The sequence below is a fragment of the Thunnus maccoyii genome, chromosome 19, assembly GCF_910596095.1.
Source record: "Thunnus maccoyii chromosome 19, fThuMac1.1, whole genome shotgun sequence".
Taxonomy (NCBI): Eukaryota; Metazoa; Chordata; class Actinopteri; order Scombriformes; family Scombridae; genus Thunnus; species Thunnus maccoyii.
Genome location: NC_056551.1, coordinates 9,507,838 through 9,530,737, shown reverse-complemented (window position 1 = coordinate 9,530,737; position 22,900 = coordinate 9,507,838). Strand labels below are relative to the sequence as shown.

The 22,900-nt window shown below is 38.5% G+C and overlaps 2 protein-coding genes across 5 annotated transcripts in view; both read right to left on the bottom strand.

Moving 5' to 3' along the window:
- Window positions 1–309: 309 nt before the first annotated feature.
- tmem267 (transmembrane protein 267) lies at window positions 310–7,111 on the bottom strand. 2 transcript variants are annotated; one of them, XM_042394266.1, is made up of 3 exons: window positions 7,005–7,111; window positions 4,199–4,664; window positions 310–2,590 (listed from the first exon to the last, which is right to left on the bottom strand). In XM_042394266.1, exons 2-3 carry the CDS (start codon window positions 4,604–4,606, stop codon window positions 2,255–2,257), a joined length of 744 nt encoding a protein of 247 aa, XP_042250200.1. In that variant the 5' UTR covers window positions 4,607–4,664; window positions 7,005–7,111; the 3' UTR covers window positions 310–2,254. The 2 variants fall into 2 exon arrangements, with proteins under 2 accessions (XP_042250200.1, XP_042250201.1); XM_042394267.1 differs by lacking the exon at window positions 7,005–7,111 and adding an exon at window positions 5,482–5,506.
- A 4,934-nt stretch (window positions 7,112–12,045) lies between these two features.
- The window catches only part of cntfr (ciliary neurotrophic factor receptor), a 246,684-nt gene continuing 235,829 nt past the window's right edge, over window positions 12,046–22,900 (bottom strand). For all 3 annotated transcript variants that reach the window (XM_042395799.1, XM_042395797.1, XM_042395798.1), the window contains exons 8-11: window positions 22,547–22,615; window positions 21,730–21,850; window positions 14,414–14,540; window positions 12,046–13,650 (exon numbers count right to left, since the gene is read on the bottom strand). In XM_042395799.1, coding sequence (XP_042251733.1) covers window position 13,650; window positions 14,414–14,540; window positions 21,730–21,850; window positions 22,547–22,615 — 318 coding nt within the window. In that variant the 3' untranslated portion in view covers window positions 12,046–13,649. The remainder of the gene's footprint in view (window positions 13,651–14,413; window positions 14,541–21,729; window positions 21,851–22,546; window positions 22,616–22,900) is intronic.

The window sequence follows — 22,900 nt, the reverse complement described above, 5'->3', positions numbered from 1 at the left end:
AGAAAAAACACCACCGTACACTTGAAAATGTAATGTTTATCTGTGACATGTTCAAACGGTGTAAATGTAGTACAAGTACAGTAAACATCCACTTTAAACAATCTAATTGCTCACTCTCAGGATAAATTGCTGCATTTAGACAGACTACACAGACTCCTTCTGATTGAGTTCAGCTGACTGTTGACATGATGTTATCTGATATGAGTAGTGATGATGTTTTTCTGTTCCTCACTCTCACTACTCTTTTGATACAGGAAATACTGTCCAGTGAGTAAGTGTATATGTAGTGACGCAGGAACACCCACAGACTGAGGATGTAGGTTGTTTTATTGAGATAAAAAGAACACTACATTGAAACTATGTCCTTACTATTTATACTTTACTATTAAAAACAAAACTTTGCCATAAAAAAAGAAACATAACAAATACAAAACATAAATTCAAACATAAAAAAAACTCAATGTGCAAAATTGAAAATTACGTTCACATTGTAAACATAAGCAGCAGTAAGAGAGGGAGAAAATAAAATGGGACCAGGAGTGGCGGCCATCTTATGAGTTTTAAGTAGAATTCCAACCTAATCAATCATTTTCTAATAAAAAATGTTTCCAAACTATTCTTTGTAGCTTCCAAAAGATAAAAGGAAATATTTCCTGAATAACTGAAGTACACAGGATAGTGCAATAGCAGCAAAGCACAAAAAACAAAACAATACTTTTTTAAATTAAAGTCATTTACACCAGGACTTTTTTTTTCTTTTTTTTTAATTCTAACACAGTGTGCAACTCTCAAACTTTAGGACCTGATTTGTACCAAACTGACTTTCTTCATCTTCTCTCCTTTCTATTTTTAGCCTCTGTTTCCTCTCAAAATTCTGACTCTCTTACGCAGTGATTCCTCACTAATCTCCACTCCATAGAAAAAAAAAAAAAAAAGAAGCTAATTATCAAAAGTGAAACTATTTATGAATCACTACGGCTCCCTGCAGCCACCTAGTGGACGACGGGTCTTACTACTACTACTTTACCGACTTCACCAACTGCTTCACAAGAGTGACCAAAAAAAAAAAAAAAATGAACAAAAAAACCCACAAAACCGTCATATTTGCTGTGGCTGATGTTTAACGGAGCTCTGTCCACCACCTGAACGCACCAGATCCCTTTTATACTGAAAACATGTGGATTACATTCAAATAACACAAGTCTCTAAAACCCAGTCGATCCTCTCTATCACAACATATTATTATTATTATTATTATTATTATTATTATTATTATTGAGCATCATTTACAACGCAGTAAACAATACCGCTGAGGAATGTGTTCATCTCTAAATGTGTCAATGTGGATGATACTACAGTATTACTGTAGTATCGACCGTTCTTCCTCAAAACACAGTTTCACTATTAAAATGACAACTGAGAGTTTCAGCATGTGGACTGTACAGTACAGTGTCATTTTCAGTACAGTAGCATCATAAAAAAAACAGCAGTGGAACAATATATAGTGTAGCAAGTTAATGCAGCAGTTACTTTTTTTTTTTTTATATTTCTTTAAATATGAACATGTACTGAAGATAGTGGTTATGAACACACTACTGGAAAAAAACTGATTCCCTTGAATGTTTAAAACTTCAGCCTTATCTTTTGTTTGGTGTACAATAAATCAAGGTCACTTATGACCTTATACACCCACTAATCTGACGTTAGAATATAAAATCCTCTTGTCGATTCATTCTTTCTTTCTTTCTGCTGTGGGCGGATGGTGATAGTTCAAGTGATGACTAGTTCAAGGGCTAAGAACTGATGTGAACGCTTCTGTGATTGGTGGAGATCAAGTCTCCGGGCAAACGATATGTCGAAGCTTTAAAGGGACACTCCCAAAACGCTCTCTGTTTAAGCTAAGCATCGCTCTCCACATAAGTTAACAAAAAAATAAAAAGATCTGAAAGAAAGAAATCCATGTTCGGCACTCGTTTTTTGATCCTTCTTTTTATCTGAAAAGCTAATTTTTGTTATTTTACAGACGTTTCCAACCCAAATGTTTAGTATGTATATTTAGTATTATATGTTTTTGTTCTCCTTTAATATATGGAGACGTTTTCCTCGTCCTTAGTTCATCTTTCAAGTGCCAGTTCTGCTTTTAACATGCCTCAAGTGTCGCAAATGTCCAGTAATTTCAAGTATCTAAAAGTTTCAAACAGCTTAAAACGTTTCAGCTCAGAGGCAGTTCTCCGGGTCAGCGAGTCAGTGACCTCTAAACATCTATGGCCACTCCGTGTTTGGTGGAGATCACATCTCTGGTTCCTGTTAGATACATGAGCACTGAACACAGGTGCGGGAGCGTCGCCGTGGTGCTGACGTACAGCCAGTAGGGGAGCGGCGCCGTGTTGCCGAAGGGGCACACCCACAGACCGTGGCGTACGGCATCCCGGACGTGGTGCGTTGCCATGGAGATGAAAAGCATCCACGGCAGGGAGCACCAAGCATCTTTGAGGCGTCCGATCCACATGAGGAAGCGGAGGGAGAGGCAGAGGACGGGGATGAGAGAGGAGCAGTGAAGAGGAGGACGCTGAGGGAGAGATACAGCAGCCTGGGAGGAAAAAGAGAGAGAGAGAGAGAGTCAACGCTAAGAATAATATCTTCAAATATTATTACTGCAAGATATTTGCCGCAGCAGAAACTGAGAGTCACATCTCTCACTACCAATAAAAAAAATCACCATGGTATCAGTTTATATATGTACAAATCTTTCATGAAAATGGGATCACCATTTAAACATCTGCATTTCCTTCCAAATACCAAATGTGTACTCACACAGTAAAAACAAACAAAAATGCAAAAAAGAAACCAAAATTAAACACATTATTCTCCCGCCATAACATTTCCTTGAGTGTAAACTTCCTGTCTCCGTCTTTTTCAGTTCTACTTTGAATAAGATGCATCAAACCAGTCAAAAGGTCCATTTTTTCAACATAACACACAGATATATAGAAGTGCTCCAAATCTGCAAGATGACAGACTGAGATGTAGCTGTTGAGTCTTTTAGGAAAAGTCTAAAGGAAATTGGTTCAAAACAAAACAAAATGAAAAAAAAAACAACTATTCTGATAATGGATTAATGACTTGATTCACCTTTTATTAAAGAAAAAATACAAAAATTCTCTTGTTCCAGCTTCTTAAATGTGAATATTTCCTGGTTTCTTTAGTCTCTGATAGTAAATTGAATATCTGTTGGTCAGATAAAACAAAACATCTGAGGTGACATTTTATTGACAAAATGACTAGCCTGATCAGTAAATAGAGAAAATAATGGACAGATTAAATCAATAATGAAAATAATCGTCAGTAGCAGCCCTAGTAACGAGGGCAATATTTGTCTTTTTTTTAAACATACAAACAACATGAACAAACATTTTGATGAGTAAATGTAGTCACTTGGTTTTTGTTTCTATATACTGAACACTGCAGGATATTTTATAGTTGAAAGCTTGTTTCTGCTCTCTGGGGGATTTAATATGTAACTGCTAAATTTCTACATTTAAAACTTGCAATTTGACCAAAATATACACCGATACCTGCTTATCTGTGAAAAAGTCAAACGTGCTGATAATATCGGCTCCGCCAATGAATCAGCTGAGCTTTATCTTTTACAAAATCCCCTTTCACACACTCTCTCTGCTGTTGTTTTCTTATATTTGGGAAGCTGCTCTCAGTAAAAATGATCAATTTTACCAAAGACACACTGAATCATCTCAAAAAGAATCTCAACATTTCTACAAGACAAGACGGTCGTTGCCAAATAAACACAAACGCCTACGAACTCTGATAAGAGAGAAGGATGACTATCTCTCTGCTGCTTCTCCAACATGGACTGCAAATTATTTATGACCCATCAGCATGACATTCTTTTTATTTCTTGTTTTTTTTTTTTCCCCTCCACTTTCTCATTTAATTTTTAATCTGCTTTAGCCATGAATCATTCTGTCACCACAATCTGAACACAGAAAGCTATTCATCTTCAGAAAGTTGACTTGTCTCCAAAATGAATTTAATATATCTTACAGTGTCGACGCAGATTATTCAAACACTAAAGTGGAGAGAGCAACAGATCTGACACACTTTTGTAGGCTGTTTGTCACGTTCACTACACTTGTACACTTATGAAATGAAGAACCATGGTTAAGTGTGCAGGTCTTACCTTGAGAGACAGGGATCCGGCCATGTAGAAGTGATCCAGGTCTATGATTGATGCCAGAAGACCTGCCAGCAGCACCTCATACAGATCACTCTTTTTCCTCAGTCCAATAACAACCGCCCACGACCACAGCCCCACCAATCCGTGCGTGGCGTTGTCCAAGGCGGCGCGGAGCCACAGGTGATGCTGGATGACTGACAGCTGGAGGGTGTGGTCCGCCACCACGCAGAACATACCGAGTCCCGCCGACGCCAGCAGAGAGGCGGAGCTGAATGTCTGTAGGAGGGCCTGAGCTTTCTCCGTCTCCACAGCCAGGCTGAGAGGTACGGGAGCGCCCTCCCCCCCGAGGCCCACCCCCAACAACGGGGACGAGGAAGGGGACGAGTCGAGCTTGGAGTAGAATCCTTGCATGTTGACAGATGGCTAGGGGCGGCCAATCGCCACTGAAGGTCAGCAGGTTTCAGGTAGACTGGAGAGGGAGAGACGGAGATGGAAAGAGGCTGCTTTAGGTTGTAAGAAAAGTGTGGGAAAAAAGAAAAAAAAAAAGAGCGGATGTGACAGGAAGGCATCAAACAGAAAAGACTACTGTGTGACCTATATTAGCACGTCTACATCAGACATGACTCACTTGCTTTAAATCATCTGAGAGCTCTGAGGACAAATGTGTGAACTACTCATGTACAAAAATACATATAGTCCAAATAAACAAACTGTCCTTAATAATAAAAAATGAAATGCTGTGAGGATGAGTCACTCTGTACAGTGTTCTGTTTGGATCGTTAGGCTGATGTTTTTAGCACACAATGTTTAATTAATCGCTAATTAGGTTTGGTACAATGAGCCCGGGCTCGCATCTGTATTGTTGCATAATGGATCATCCATTTCCCTTAAAAAGCTTCAGATTATTTCTAACTGCAGTGTAAAATATACGGATGTTTGTTAATACTTTACTTCCCCTTATTTAGCATTTATATGTAATATACAAACATTTAATACACTGACGACAAACTATGATGTAGTTATAAGCAGATATAAGGATGTTTTTAAGGTTTTTTTAAGTATACAGTATGACAGCAGTTTTAACATCCCCTATGAAAACATATTTTATATTGTTACAACTGTGTTTTACTATAATCTGTTTATACACCATGGGTAAAAATTGAAAAATACATTAATAAATGGTTATGTCTGAGAACAACTACATTATAGTGTGTTATGAACTATGTATTAAATGTTTGCATACTGCTTATAAATGATAAATAGAAGGATTTAAAGTGCAGTGTTACCTGATGTACTCTAGTGTTTTATTGCACCTCCCATCAGGTTTTGACAATGTGCCAACACCAACGTGCACCAGAATAAAATAGAATAAACTGTTGTTAAAACCAGGGGAGGAAATTAGCGTTTGTCTCACGCAAGATCACAACACAAAGGAAGCAATAAAGACAACATGCATCACAAATCGTCAGCATCACAGTGACGTGCAGAAGTTAATACGACTCATATAACTAAAATGTCCCAGTATGTGTTACAAATTGAGTATATACACATTTTAAAGTGCACCTTTCACAATAATAACAAAGCATGTGATCATACTGTATACATACATTTAATTTTTACTACCGCTGTGCATGTTGACTCTTAGACGCAAATTAGTAAATAAAAAAATGGATGTGGAGCTGCAACGATTATTCAATTAATCAGTTAGTTGATAAAAAAAAAACAAAAAAACCCTGCAACTATTTTGTTAATTGTTTTTTCAGGTAAAATTGCCAAACATTCTCCCGCTTCTCAAATGTGAGAATTTGCTGCTTTTTTGTCTTAAATTATGGCAAATATAATATTTTTTTATCTGATAGTTGGACAAAACATGACGTTTGATTTGATGATGTCACCGTGTATGGATTACACGGTGACATCATCAAACATGGTCAGGATATTGTGATGAGCATTTTCACTGTTTTCTGATGTTTTATAGACCAACAGGTGAATAAGTTTAACACAATATTAATAAAATAATCAGCAGATGAATCAATAATGGAAATAATCGACCCTAAATAGATGTTAGCACCACAAATGACGAGAGACGACACGCAAATTGAAAATACAGACTGTATGTTCACCGTAGTCTGAACCTGCATGTTGATTCAAACACTGTTTGACTGAATTGCTTCAGTTATATTTCTATACAGGTTTATTTCAGAAACCACAATTCATGGAGGCTTTTGATCCCAGAGGGGATATAAAAATAGCTCTCTTGTCTCTCTTGCAACTGAGTGAAATGTAGGACATGCAAAATGGCAATCCTTTCTGAATTCACCTCACTGTTGCCAGCCGCTGATGCAACAGCAGTCTGTTTCTTTAGGACTAAAATAAAAGCGCTATCCTCTAACGTTATGCTCCTGTGGATGAAAATTTAATGAACCAAGCTTGTTATTTTTGTCACCTGCTGGCAGCGAGCTCACACTTATCTGTTGTAACGTCAGCTAAGCTAGCTAGTTAGCGTTTTATCTATCTATCTAGCAATATTAGAGGTTAGTCTTAAAAAAAGAAAGATGTGTTATCTTATCTTAACAAGCTACAGTGACGATGACAGCCAGCTGGGAGCTAACCGGCTAACAGTGAAAGATGCTGCTTTGTGTAGGCGGACAGCAGCTGTCACGATTAGCTCCGCTCAAACTGCGGCTAATTACGCAACATGACACGATTCGCTTGCAAATAAAAACACATATCTCAGTTCCACATTGACTAATTCATGTGTTCTTCTGTCATTTTTTATCAACCAGTTGACACATATAACGATACTCACCCCATTCCCTTGTATTTTCCTACCATTAGCGGTGCTTCTTCTTCTACTGTTGTGTTTTGTGGTAGTGTTAACGGTCGGCGGCGCTTTGCTGTCACCCGCAGGCCCTGAGTGGAACAGCCAGGTGAGCTGTCCTGTTTCTTTGACAGGGTTCAACATAAGATAAGTTACGGTAAGAAACTGGCATGTTACAGCAGTGCAGGAAACAAGGATCACAATCATTTTATGAGCAGTTTCCAGCAAGTTTTACTAAAAATCTTAAGGATGATTAAATACTCTTAACAATCATCTATATTGTGAGACAACTCATACCTCTGTACATTATTAAAAAGTCCAGTTGTGGCCTTTTCAAATTCAATGAATCTAAAAATGTTACACTTATATAAACTAGGACAAAACTTGACTACAAAATTCTATTGTTGAGGACTAGAAAACGTGTGTTTGTTCATTTTAATTGGAAATGGAGAGCTACATGTGGAGTTAATGTAACCATACTTAAAGCCTGCACTAAAACATGGTGTTTAAATGTGTGAATAATCCTTAGTAGCAGTAGTATACCACTTGCACAGGATGAACTGCATAATGGAGAAAAGATAAGTACGGCTCTATTCTGTAAAGACATGCCATCATTTCAATTTTAACCCTGTCATTCCCCTACAAGCAAACATTTATCATGGCTTAGGCAAAGCAATTAAGAAAAAAGAACATTAAGAAAATCAATTAGCCTCTCCATGGCAAGGTCATGTAGGCTATAAAATGCTATAATTATGAAAGTCCTGTGTAGTTTCATGAGGCAAAATTACATAATTGATAATGATAACATTTATATCTATAGTTTTTGTGTTTGAAAATTGATGTTTGTATCAGCTACAGCAAAAAATCATTGGATCAAAGCATTTACAGAGGAGATGCATCTCGTGGCAGCTGCAGTTTCTCCGAGCTCCACTAGAGGGTAAAAGAGACCACAGAATAAAAACAAATTAAAGCTCCTATCACTGTAACTAAATAACACGCAGTGAATATTGTGAACTATCTGCAGCATGGGTCTGTCTTTAAATGTAGAAATTCTCTCACAATAGCTTAGACTGATATTTCAAGATCCATATGTTTGACTAGTATGATATACAGTTTTGATTTGTTTTAAATATTAAATCATAACGTGAACCCTGACTGACAGACAACAGTGCTTCCAAACCTGCGGACTGGCAACATTTAAAATAAGTGTGTCAAAGTTCAAATGAGGAAACCTGCCATGCAATACATTTAAATTTCACCACTCATATATGTCTTTTATTAAAGATACTAGATCATATCTGTAAAGACGTTTAATCCCTTTTAGTGGGATGTCTTTAATAAGCCTAGATCTCTTTATTGCATCTTAGTAGGTAATATTTAGAGTTTCAAATTCAATCTGTAGTTTGTTCTTTCTCTATTCATGCTGTCTGCCCTCTGTCAGTGGCTATTTAATGATCTCGTACACACTTATTCCTCATTTTCTTATTGAGCTTTAGCTTCACATTGAGCTGTGTGAATTTTTGATAGAGGACAAAACAGAGACTCTGTAGGCTCCAACACAAACTGAGTCACCAAGCTTGCATATCTGGCTTTTATTTTGAGTTTGTTGAATCTTGTCCTGAATCAATCCGCTCAAGAAAAAGAAGCCTCAGTTCTTGAAGATCGTTGCAATTATAGGAATTACTACAATTTGAGAAAATGAGGCTGTAGTCTGCAGTGAGTAACATTTCTGCACTCAACAGAAGTCTTGGACAGCAGTGTTCTAGCAGTGATTGTGACCTTTCATTTCGTGGCACTGACTTACGGTTTCAGCACTTCAGAGACGTCAGACCAATGTGCTCCGCTGTCATCACTTGAGCCCAGTGTTTAAGGCTGACGAGCACTTGGCGGAACGGTCTTTCGACTCAGAAGCAAACATCATCAAGATTTTAGCCACGTGGCCAAAATCTTTGCCAATGTTCCTTCTATTCCCCTCCACATGTCCTTTCAAGTCACATTTTTGTGATGTGAAACAAACAAGGTTCATTTCCATTCAACAACAAGTATCAGGGCAGACCAAAAGAAGAGAGTGACATTTTGGATTTGCCTCTAAAATCCTTAAAGACTTATGGTTACTAATGCAGTTTGACATGCTGCTGAGATGAGCAATATAATTAGCTCAGAAGAAAATTATTCAACACACACGCCTACTGATATTCTGTTTCATCCAACCCCTCTGCACAGAGTGTGCAGGATTGTGGGAATTGGAAACGTCCATCACGGTGGAAGACTTGATTAATTTGTTGGTCACGTGAGGACAGAGGAGATATGAAATAGGAGAGACACAGAGATGAGCTGCATTTGAATGTTTCAGCACCATAGACAGCGCACAGTCAAGCAGGTTGTCTCTGCTGCCCTCCGGTGGCCACATGCAGGAGAGTTTTCCTTTTTCTCCAATAAAAGTTGTCAAAAACATCATTCAAAGGAATAAAGTTGACATTTGGTGACCAGTTTGAAGTTATAAAAGAAGTATGACAGAGTTGCAAAGATTTAAAAAAAAAAAGTTGTGCCCCAAAAACGGTAACACATCACCAAAAAGCAAAATCACATGTGTCAACAAACAATATGTTTTGATGTATTTAATGCACGTGACTCCAAAATTGTGTGTAAAATAAACACATTTTTGAAATAATACCCCAGAACAAGGAAGAATAAGATGATGCAAGAATAAACTGTGCGTTGAGATTCTGTAAATAGGTAGCACAAAGTGAAGAAAAGCAGAAGTTAAAATATTGTGTGAGAAAAGTGGAAGAGACAGAAATAGTATAACAGTGAGATAGATATAGTGGAAGAAAAAAAAAACACAGACAGAAAGAGTCATAGAGGAAAGAACAGAGAGCCAGCGAGCTGAGTGTTTAAAGAGGCCGGAGCCAGAAGCCGGGACGGTGGTGAGAAGGAAGGAGAGGTCGTGTCATTCATCCAGTTATCAGTGAAAGGTCATTAGAGCTGCAGCAAGGCTGTTAGAACTGACAGGCCCTGCATGGTAGAGACACACACACTCTCTCTCTCCTATATACTTGAGGTTAATATAGATCAAATCATGGCTGCAGGCAAAAGGGGCATGGCTGAACATTTCAATTGCCATTTAATTAAAGTTGGGATGAAAAATCAGGTGAAAAGATCTATTTCTGTCTAGGCTAATAATAATAATAATAATAATAATAATAATAATAATAATAATAATAATAAATTTAAAAAATTCTGAATATGTATCAGTGTTCTTACCAGTCTTGTGTTGAGGTCTCTTTGTAAATATTGGGTTTTCATTGACAGCCCCGTTAAAAAAACCCACACAAGAAAGGGAAAAGGAAACGAGGAAGGAAGGAAGGGATTATGAATTCAATACCCACACAAGCAGATACACACTCTTCTGCACACACACACTCGAGCGCACACACAGAGGACTCCAGCTGACAGCTGTTAGATGGTGTATTGATTTGTCCTCTGTCTCCAGACCGGCCTGCCAGAACTTGTCAGAATAATGAAAGAAAGAGAGCTTGAGAGAAGGAAGAGAGACAGTGAGACATTTAAAGAGACAGAGAGACAGAGAGAGCGAGAGGGAAAGGTCAAATGGGAGTTTTGACCAACCGCGTCTCCTTTATTGGTGTTTTCTTGTCAAATGTATCAGGCTGAAAGTTGATATTTTAAGTGTCTTAGAAATGTTATTCTTCCAATATCCGTAACTCAAGTATGGTTAAAGGACAGTTCCAGTTTATTACATGCTGCAGTAGGTTTGGCAGTTATAATGACGTTGTACTCACCAACACAGCAACGTTGCAACAAAGTCAGTCAAGGCAAGACACATAAGCACATGATCATACAGGTTTAAGCACACTCTCATGTAAGCTAAATGTATTTGAAAGTAAAATGAAGGTGAAAAGAAACATTTTTACCAAAACTTTCTGTTTTCACTGTGTACGGGTTGACTGTTGGCGTGTTTACAACTGGTCTCATAATCTGGACTCTCCAGTTTCTTGACCTGTCAGACTTTGTTGCAGTGATGTCACAATGTTTCCAGATCCCAGCAATTACCTCTGTGAGTAACATGTTATCATAACCGATGGAAATGGTGGCCAAAGATAATAAGACCCAAGTCAAAATAAACTGGATTATTTGGTCTACATTTTCATCTGGGGCTCTACTGGAATATCTTGAATGATTTACAGTTAAAAAAAAAAACCTTCTATGCAGCCCCTCAGTTCAGCCTCTGTCTGAAACAGGTTGTTTTAGCCCCTGTCTCTTTAGGGCGAGTTTAAGTGGGCATGACTGACATGGTTTTGATCAAAGAACGTCTTCATCAGGTGAGCAGCTCTCTCCATCATGCAGACCTGTGAATCACAACAACGAGGAGAAAGCAACTGAAAGATGCAGAATGAGGGTGTTTTTGTCAGCGGCAGCAGCAGAACTTGTAGCCTTTTGACATTAGAGGAAGTGATTTGATCCAGTATCAAAAATACTGCGTAGTTGAACTTTACTTACTGCTACATCCTGTCTTTGAAATCCTCCTGTTTTTTGAGTGGTAAACTGACTTTAAGGCCCCCTTTTATAAATGCACTACACAAAGTCGTTCAAATCAATTTCTTTCTGATGTCCCAACTGAATATACAGTTTAAAGAGTCATGAGGAGAGAAAGATGAATCACTTCCTGACAGTTCTACAGTCCAAAAAGATAGAATCGGCCTTCATCGATCACCCATGCATAGCTGATACAGCTCACCTGAATCTGTAAATATACTTTTCCCCTTCAAGCCTAATTGAGAAACATGATTCTCAACAAGGTCACAACTATTGATTTGGAAAAGTTAAAATGTATTTGTTTATGGCTGAATGTGGGAAGTCAGAAATCACTGTTATCAGAGTATATTGATAAAGTTATTGATGCTCTTCTCAAGCAGCCGTGTCTTCACGTCAATTAAAAAGGCGGTTGTGAAACAGTATGTTGTGTTCTCAGAGTATCAGTTCAAAAGGCGAAATGAGCATGAGGCCAGTGTGTCATCATTCATTGTGAAATGGTCACATTTAATGGTTGAAACCTGTCATTGTATATACATCTATAAAAAAGACCCCAGGTACAGGTTACGACATTCTACTGCTAATACATACATTATTATTATTATTATTATTAAATAATAAACTTTTTGTTCAATGTTAAAGTTACATATCATAGTGTACAAAATAGGATCAAGGAGAATTAAGCCATTATGAATGTCTGAAAAAAAAACTAAAACCCTATATGTGTGTTTTTATTAGCCTATTTGTCCATAAAATCAAAAAAAAAGAAAAAAAATACAATAAAACACATCAATATTCCTTTGAATAACATAATATTAACTGGTGATATTGGCTATTGAAATGTAAACTGCAAAAAGACATTTATCTTATGTTTGTAAAGGCGTCAGAATTTGGAAAGCAAACTGTTTTGTGTTATTGTATTTTACAGCACAGAGCAGAATGGAAAACCAACATAGCTCGTATCGATATGCTTCAATAACCAACTTTGTCTTCGTCAATACAAAGTCGAACCAAAACAAACTGGTGGGCAAAGAATAGTTCAGTCTCAAATCCACTTTTATTTTTTTTATTTTTTTTTTTACAATCCAAGTCCTCCTTGCCAGTCTCTGAAAGCAGAATGTAAAGCTAATTGTCTAAATAAGCCAGACTACCATTACTGAATTCTTCAAAGTGTTAGTCCTCGTATCGAAACATCAAAAACGACTTGCTCCGTCAGTTTGATTGGGTCGTTGGAGGCGCACAGATTCAGAGTCTGATTGAGTATTTTTTTTTTGTGGCTTCTTTGTTAAAATGAAAGGTTTACACAAACAGGAGCTGCAGGGTTCCTCGGATTCGTCCAAAGTTTGATTCGTATACCATTTGAGTCTGTATCGATCAGGCGTTGTGCGCGCACACAACTTTCTGGGGTTCTCAACCCACAACAAAGGCAGGCACAGGCTTCAGGAAGCTCAATGAACTGTTTGGGAACCGTTTTGTTGGGGGGTGAAGTTGAGTCTTTGGCATGGTGATTTAGCTGTATGGGCTACGGTGACTATACACACAAACACGCATGCTCTATATGTGTGTGTGTTTGTGTGTACAGTTTCAAAGGAAACTCAAAATTAAGACAAATTATTAAAAAAAAAATAAGAGCAAAAGAGTAATTAGGGGACTTTTTGTCATCTGAGGTGGTGATTTTCTTGTTCTGACGAGGAGATTCCCAAACAAATCAGTCTGCTGTGGCCCGTCAAAGCCACCAGGGGGTATTACAAGACTGTTTATGTTGTTGTGGTTGGTTGCTGCTCTTGTTGCTGCTGTTGTTGTTGTTGTTGTTGTTGTTGTTGAGGATGATGATGCCGCTTTCAAGAGTTCCTCTGAAGACTTTCTTTGTCACCATTAATCAAAAATGCTGAATCGCATTATCATCGTCTGGTATCTAAGTAATCTCGGTGAGTAACTGTGTGATGGACAGAAATGATCAATGCACTGTATCCTTGAAACATGTGCAAAATAGAAAAAAGACCAGCCTCCTCCTCCTCCTCCTCTTCTGCTTCCTCTTCTTCCTCCTGCTCCACCTCTCCCTTCAGGAATAAGACATTTACATCTGGAGAAAGAGACAGAAGCACAAATTAGGCAACTCAAGCTGCAGCTTATCACATAATGAACTGCTTATCTTGTTGATCTTAGCATGATCCCTTGTGATTTACTATTTTAGGTTTATATTACTAATTTACTGTTTTTGTCATTAATATGTGGTTCTGTTTGACTTTTCTCATTTGTGATTTCCAGTTGGCCTTCATCATATTTATCCAGCTAAACTTGGCACAGTTCACACTCCAAAATGAGCAGCAGGTGTTGAGTTGTAAATTGTTCTGAAGTGTCATTAGTAAGGGAGTTATGTTTGCCAAGTGTTTCTCTTTTGACCAAACTGGGTATAAAAACTATTTCCTCTTTGCACACCTTCATGGTCAACTTTGTTGCAGTCCATGATATTTAGCTTTTCAGTATTCATCGCTACACATCTACATCTTCGACACTATTACAACATGATTTACGGTGTGAAACCTATAAAATAAATTAAATGAGACAGCTCTGGATTGGATTTTTACTTCCAATCCCTTCCAGGAGAAAAATATGAAAAACAACAAAAAAAAAACTCAACCCTGCTGGGTCATAAAACTAACTCACCCACTCATTGTTGCTCTTGTTCTATTAAACATCCACTTGACATCAATAGATATGCACTGACTCGCCAGTGTTGCGACTGAACGGCTGAGTTCATAATCAATTCAAAGATGAGGGCTTGTCGACTCATTGCAAGAGGTGTGTGTATATATGTGTGTGTATGCATGTGTGTGTTTGCTCACCACATGAACAGCGGCAGCATTCCTAACAGCAAAGGGGAGAAGAATGTGAGGACCCTGGCAGCTCTGCCCACTGGACGTTCAGCCTTCTGTGGTGCATTGGAGGACGGGATGGGAGAGGTCTTAGTCTCTGTGGAAAACCAATCAGAAAACACAATATTGAGTACATGTTTTAATGAATTCCCCTAAATCCTCACTTTGATTTGTCTGTCAGTTGTTCACTTCAGTTGTTTTTTTTTTGTTCTGTTCATACAGTGTTACATGATTGTTTTGTTCCCAGGGGGCACAACTTCCAAAGGCGTTGCTTTGATGAATGGACATTGAAAAGCGCTCATCATACCGGGAAGAACCAAACAGAAAGGAAAATACAGTGCAGAGTGAAATCAATTCTAATCTGCAAGCGCAATCAATATGGGACTTGTCAAGGCAGTTATGAAGTGAACTGAACAAAAAAAAAAAAAAAATCTCATTCATACTGAGGCTGCAGGGAAACGGTGAAGGACAGAGCCAGAGTGAAATGGATAGAGAGATAAAATATGGAGATGGAAAGAAGAGAAAGGGAGACGGAGGATGAGGTAAAAACCCTGAGGTGAGGCAGGAGGGGGGCAAATATACATTACAGCAGTTAATATATTGCTGATAAGAGATGCATGTTGAAAATTTACCCATTTACAGACCCATGATATGCTGTATGTTTTCATTTTACAGCACATAACCGGAGCTGCGGAGTGACTCGAGACTTTATTTGGATGTGACCGCACTGAGACTTGACTCCCTGAAAATCTCACATGACATGAGACTTGAGAGCACAGACATTTGTTCATTTGACCTGGCGAAACCCCAGAACAATAAATAAAACAATAGCATCAATAATCCTTGAATAAAATAAAAACCTTGAATATTTTAAGCCCCCCTCCACTTAAAAATATGTTTTTCTTCTTATTCATACAAGTTGGATGTTTGAGCTTCATTATGTAGAATGATGCATGCGCAGAGTTTGACACTAGACGGCTGTTTTCATATTCATCCGCTGAAAATGGAAAGTTTCTCTGTGCTCATTGAAAATATGATTTTAAAGGGGCGGACCTACGAGCAGGAATTGTGACATCACAACTAGTTTGGAAGCCAATCCTGGTCCAACGTGTATATTTGCATATTCATAGATTCTGGAACATTTAAAGAGGGAGAAGGAGGAGATGCCATTTTAAGGATTTCAAAGTGGTAAAATATTTGGTCCAAGCAGACTATTCTTACATGTTTTAATACATGTCTGGAGGGAATCTTCAATGCAGGTCATTTTAATGATCAGCCTTTGGAAACTTACTAACAACCGACTTGTATTTCACCTGTGAGGCCTTTTGACTCAAATCGCCCTCAGAGACTTAAGATTTGACCCTAAAACTTAATACTCAAATTTGCTCCTGGATATCAACAAAGTCTTATCTCTTATCTTAAAGTCGAATGTGTAGGTAGAGGATGAAATTGCGTAAGCACACAAAGTAGATACAATAAGTCTCTCATACATTTCCAGTTACTGAAATACGATTATGTTCAAGTGTTTGAGGCTGGTAATAAACATAAACATGCTGAAAACTACTATGCTTTTAAGCCATTTTTTAGGGCGTCTGTTTGGTTTTTACATTGCTTGACAAATAAAAATATCACAGTTTAATGCTTTATAAGACTGGGCTATTGCCACAGCTGCCGGCACATATTAACTCATGCAAACTGTTTGCAGCTCAGTCTAGAACCCCAAAGCATTTTTTACTGGAGAGAGAATATGATTTCCCTCTCCTTCCAATTAAGGGCTGTTGTGTGGTACTGTGTCGGGAGTCGTGAGATATTAGAAGGAAGCAGCCAGGTGTGAAATAGCTAGAGAGAGAGAGAGAGAGAGAGAGAGAGAGAGAGAGAGAAAGAAAGAGAGACACATTTAATATGTTCAGCAGCTCAGTGAAATACTTCCCACCTGCAGCAAAACATTTTGCTTCGGAGTAGTGAAGAAAATATGTGGAAATAATGTGATGGTGACAAGGAGAGACAGTTATGGGGTACGCGTTGATGTAACAAGCTAGTTGAGGACAGGTAAAAAGAGGGAGACATGACAATGATGTGAGGAGGGGAGAGGGCTGATAAACAAAGGAGGCGAAGAAAAACAGCTGAAGGGGGGAGAGATGGAGCGGGGCAGAGCAGAGCAGGCAGGGAAGTGAGGGGGAAATTTGAAAAATAAAAGGGAAAATGGAAGGATGGATAAAGAACGCACTGAATGATTTTAACTTGATCTGTTTTAAAGCTGAGGTTTTCTGCCTGTTGCCATCTCTGTCAGTCTCTGGAGACAGAAATGTGGGGAATTATGGTGAAGCCAGGTTTCACTCTAATTGGAGGTGAGGTAGGTCAACACCTGTCAATCAAGGCTAAAAGGAGCTACTATAGTATTTTTTCCCTGCTGCAAATTCCCATTTTTTTCCATTTCTTTTAATGACATCCTTAACTTTCCTCAACACAGAGTCTTCAGGACAGCAGCACTGGGGGGGTTTATGTTATTTACGACCATCAGTTTCATTTAAATCAACTTCTTTTCTGAGAAACTGTTATTCTTGTAAGCCAGTACGCCTCAGTCGCTGTTATTATGTAGAAGAAGCCAGTCAGAGGCATGAATCACAACTGTCACAAGTTCAAAATGCTTTGTCACTGCAGGAACAAAACACTGCAGGTGCTGAATTAATCCAAAACTGACCCAGAATCAGGAAGTGAGCTGATTTAAACCGCTGGATATATTTTCAGGTTTCTACAAAGCCTAAAATCCAGCTTCCGCTCATTATTAGATGCACAGTTGATTGGATGTTTTGTATTGAATTGCACCTTTACTTTAATTTAACTGAAATATTCTAACTCAGTTGCTAAATATTTTTTACTGATGATTTACCTGGGAGAGTTTCAATCCCATCCAAGTCTAGAAAGTACTCTGGATGCCTGAATTAACACTCACCATTTTAATACCCTGTGTCACCTTAATGACATCATAAGTGGTAGTCCGCCTATGAATTTAAATCTCTTTTTTTGGAGCCTGCATACAGGAGAAGAAGAGTAAAGTCGCTTCAGCATTTAACTGCGTTGGTTGCTGCTTGTTAAGCACTTGCATGGATATAAACACGTACTCTAAGCATTTATAAATAGTGCCAGACATGAAATATATAAGAAGTGATATCTGGTGTTGCCTGTTTGGTGCTAGACAGTGTCCAGTTTCTGTCTCACAGACTGGGCGAGGCAGAAACGTATATCTCAGATGGTTGCAACACGAAGGATGGCAGCAACTTTTTAAAGCCTCGACTGAGCTGCTTTTTACTTAATGGAATGTGGTCGCTAAGCAATGGTCCAATCACCGAGGATGGGATTTCGTCTGTCTGTCTCCGTGCTATCCTTGAAGTGCAACAAGCTACTACTTCAGTTTATCTCCAAGAAGTATGGACAGCCTAGTGTTTCAAAGCATGAACTGAACAAAAAGAAAAAAGTAGGAGAAAAAAATGTGGCAAGAGAGGAAATGGAGAAAGTCTAGAGTGTGTTTAGATCGTGAACCACACAATCAATAAGTCAGAGGAAGTCCATTCACTTCCTATTCGGCTGAGCGGCCAAGAAATATTGGTCAGTGTGTAGATGTTAACGAGTTGGTCAGCCGACAAAAAAAGTTTGGCCCTGGTTGAACATTTTGTGGGTATTGTTCCGGTCGTTGACAGGCGATCAGATAGTTTCCCTATTTCCTTCCTGATGTGATTCTGCTTCATGTACAATAGTAAATGAACAAATACTTAGTTGATTGACAATCAAGAATCATCAATCCATCAATCAATTAGCTATAGCCTCTTATCCTCTGGAGGGTCCTAACAATCTTAGCTGACATATTTCTAACTTTTCCAACTCAGGCAAGCATAAAAAACTTTCTTTTTTAATATATATTTTTTTCAATTTCTGGCATTTCTTATCAGTTAATTTATGCACAGATTTAAATGTCCCTCAGTTCTGCCTTTACTTTAAAGAACAGAAGGGAAGATAGAAGTCCTGGATGAATGGTGTACCCATCAGTAGGAACGACAACCTATTCCAATGCTATTTTATTGATATTAACAGAGCAACTGCACTGTATCTGCACACAGCCACCGCACAGACGTAACCACTCACCCAGCTGGTCACTCTTTTAAAGGACATGTCAGAGGGTCAGAAAAAGAGATGTGGTGATGAAAGGTAAGAATGAGAGAAAGACTGGCTGTTAAAAAAGGAGAGAGAGGGAAAAGAAGACAGACATCAAGAGAGAGAGCGAGAGACCTAGAGGCGACAGAGAGAAAGAGACAACAAGACAGGGAGAGAGGGAAGGGAAGCAGAGAAGCGTCAGCTGGATCGAAAAGAGGCATGAGGAGAATCCCAATAACCTCCTGTTCTTTCCCTGAGAACAAGAATATTACACTGTGTGCCGAGTGAGTGATTGTGTGTGTGTGTGTGTGCGTGTACACTGTGTGTTATCAGAGGGGGGTACTGCACGTGTGTGTGTGTGTGTGTGTGTGTGTGGGGCACTATTTTTATGTGTTTGTGTATGTGTGTTAGAGCAGGCTGGATGTTCTGTGTGTGGTGTTCAGCATGTGTTTGTGTGTCTATAGGCAAGCGTGAGCTCATTCAGTATTGAGTATGTGATGATCTGTGTATAGTGCTGCTTGTGGCCACTAGGAGTCACTGTTGTACCATAAAACTAGTGAGAAACTTCAACGGACAGGCAGAGAGAGAAAGACAGGTAGAGAGAGGAAGACCGGTAGACAGGTTGGGTTTTCAGAAGTAAAGGGAGCACAGTGAAGTCAGGGGTCGTTCGACCAAAATACTCTCCAGTGATGACGGTACAAAAGAATTAGGAATGCTGTCTGAACGCACTAACCTTCCAACAATCACCTGCAAATTAAAATATAGATTTGTTTTCTCCGCAATCAACAAACAGATGAAGTGGCAGAAGTTTTTTCAGCCATTAACAGTGTCTGTAAACCTTCTTCTCAGGCTGAGTAAAGCCCAACAACCTCGGGTTACGGCAGCCTGTGTGTGAGCAGTGAGCTAGATCAGATCAACATTTTTTTTTAAATAAATTCAGAGCTTCTTTCATGTGGAACAATAAATCTGGACAGTAAGAGGAAAATTAAGTAAGTTTTACTAGCAAACCAGGAGATTTCATTGGAAAGTGTTCATTTATATTAGATAGCAGGGAGACATACAGTACCAGTCAAAAGTTTGGACACACTTTCTCACTCAAGTGAATGGGAAGGCGTGTCCAAACTTTTGACTGGTACTGTATGTGTGGCCGAAAAGTAGACCATGGCAGACTCCCTTGGATGCCTGTGCACCACAATGTTCCTTTGTCCTCATGTACTGACCGGCCAACAAGCATAGTGTGACACAATCTGAAAGAGCCAGTTTGACATGGAGGTATTTTATAATTCAATGATGATGAGCAACAAAATGTAAATCTTTGGTGTAGCAGACATACTTTGACTATGAAAAGAAACTGTGACTGTGGACTGTGCTTGGGTGTCATGCAGAGTTTGAATTATAGTTAAGGTCTGTGGCTGTAACCTGTCAATAAAAAGGTTTGTACATGTTTAGAGGCTTTTAATGTTGGACACACTAATACTTAAATTGTTCACATCTGTATTTTATCTAAGATTTCTCTATGAACTGTTTCCAAATTGACATGCCTTTTCTTTTACAAGATATGCACTCCAGTCAAGAGCTGGATCAAGTCTGGTGAGACTGTCTGAGAAATTGTAATAATCCCAATTATTCTCCCTAAATTGGATATCTGCTGGAAACTCAAAGAGCAATCTCATTTTTGCTGATGTAGAAGTGTACTTAGGGTGTGGCCGGTACACTGTGACATCACTGTAGGGTGTGGCTAGGGTTGTACCACTCCAAACTGTAAAGAGGTGACACAAATTCGGATTTTTCAACCACTATATGTCAATTAAACAACTATGTTCTACTTTCAACCACACGCAAAACATCTTTATACACAATATTTTGCAGTTAAGTGTAAAGTTTAGTTCTGCTTTGAATATTACATGTGCTATTCACCAGCCTGATATCCAACTGGTGCAGATAAGCACTCTCTACATTTGCAAGACCACAGCAGGATTGCAATTTAGAATGTGCAAATTGGCCAAATACTCTATAAAACCTGTTCACTCAGATTCAGTGCTTATTCATTCAAAATGTGTCCAGCCATTTGTGCTTTGCTATTCCAGCATGGTCAGAGCGATGCATGCAGAGGAGTGTTCAGACCGGGAATGGATGTCTTGTTGTTCAGGGATCATCAGTGCGTAGAGAGATTTCGATTTGACAAGCGAGCCAATCCCTTGATCTCTGCCACATGCTGAAGGGGTGCCAACTAGATAATTCCCAGAGATAGTTTTTGTCCTTGTATGTGTGTGTGTGTGTGTGTGTGTGTGTGTGTGTGTGTGTGTGTGTGTGTCAGGACATGCACAATAAAATAATCTATAATGAATTTCATGTTAACTTATCATTTTTCAAGCATAAAAAAAATTGTGGTGGAGTGTTGCTATATTGTAAATTAGCCAATTAGAATTTGCAGGAGAGACGTGAGGATTTTTTAAAGGATGGCACAGTTTTTCCCTGAGGCGGTGTGCAGGCGCTCAGGTTGATGTGTGTCCATTTGTCTGGAGGCTGCTGCTGTTATAGCTTAAGCTGCGATAAAAGTTCAAGGCTATCAAACACTTACAGTATACTCAATTTAATGATAAAGAAAGTTATTAACCAAACTTAATTTCATACCTAACTGGTTCAGGGAATTTACTGTGTGACAGCCGTGGGCACAAAGAACTATGCAAATTTTTAAAGGACTACTATAATATCATCACAATGATTTCTACAGCTGATGGACTAGGAGACTGATAAATACCAAACAGCATTATAGAGATACTATAATAATGTTGCTACATGCATACAGTCAGTGTAAGCTCCTGATAAATTTATCTGTATTATGGTCAACTAAACTCATGAGGAGCCATTGCAATACAATATATGCTACTGTTAGATACTTGTTTGCATTTACAGAGGCCTTTGTCTTCTTTAAATTTTACCCTTCTAACTTTAACCTGAAATCTCCTATAGACATTCATTGACATAAGAGAAGCCAGCTGACATTGGTGACCTCCTACTTTGACTCTGGTGCTACATTTTGAAACTATGCAGTTGACTTACGTGAGTCACCAAATCTAAATACGACCCTTTGGTAGGAATAAGGGGTACGGGCTTTAACTGAGGCTATGACCCACCGGCAAGAAACTCCACTTCAGTTGTGGAAGTGATCTGCACAGGCTCTTCAATCCAGGGTGTAGCGTGCACAGCAACACTCCAGTCACTCCATGTTCCAATCTCTGTGTCTTTGGCAGCCACCTGTTGAAGACAAAGATAGTAAAAAGTAGTCTATTTGAAACATCCATAAGTTTTCATTTGAAGTTGTGCAAGAACAGGTTACATATACAAAAAAGTAGCAAGCAAAGACTAAACTCAATTGCGGAGGAAAGTGAATAAAAGATTGTACTTCTTTGGATTTGGCAAATAGTCCATGCTGATCTCTGTCATCATATATATATGTGTGTGTGTATATATATATATATATATATATATACACACACACACACATATACACACACATACACATATATACACATATATACACATATATACACATATACATACATATATATATAAAGGAGTAGTATATAATTCCCTCTGTTAAAATTGATTATAAATTCAATCATTTGCTTCAGCTTTAACTTGCCTTTGTTACATAAGATAAACTTGGAAGACCCGGTGAAAAGAAACCTCTTGAAGAGAGGATCATGGTTGATTTTGGTGGTTTTGTCAGTGCTGTCAGTTCTGCATTAAATGACTTTCAGATTTTAGTCAGAATTATTAGTCTGTGTACTTTTGGAGAAGGTTTATTGTTTGTTTTCCAGTTTTGAGGCTGCAGCTTTAGAAGTAGGCCAATACTTGTTCCTGAAAGGTAATACAGAATTAGATGTGGTTTGTATCAGGTCTCCTACGATCGGTCAGCTACTGTAGAAATGGATAGATAGTAGATGTTACCTGGATGATGTATTCCTTCCCAGCATAGGCATCGGTGATAGTGTGGGAGGTGCTGTCAGATAGTTCCACCTAAACAGCCAATACAAGAGAGCAGCTGGTCAGTGTGGATCGGGGAAGAGCACATTTGGTAAGTGTTACAGTGATGAGTTAAAGTAATTGTCCAATCTTTCTTATTCTTGAAAGATATTCTTAAGTTACTTAACAAAACAACCTTATTTAGGAATAAAACTAATGATTTTTGAAACTATACACATATTTAAGAATGAGTTTGATGGCCCTAGGGATATGAAATGTTCCAACATCATGAATTATGAAAAATCTTTGCTAAAAAAGGCAGTTATGAGCTCTTGGACA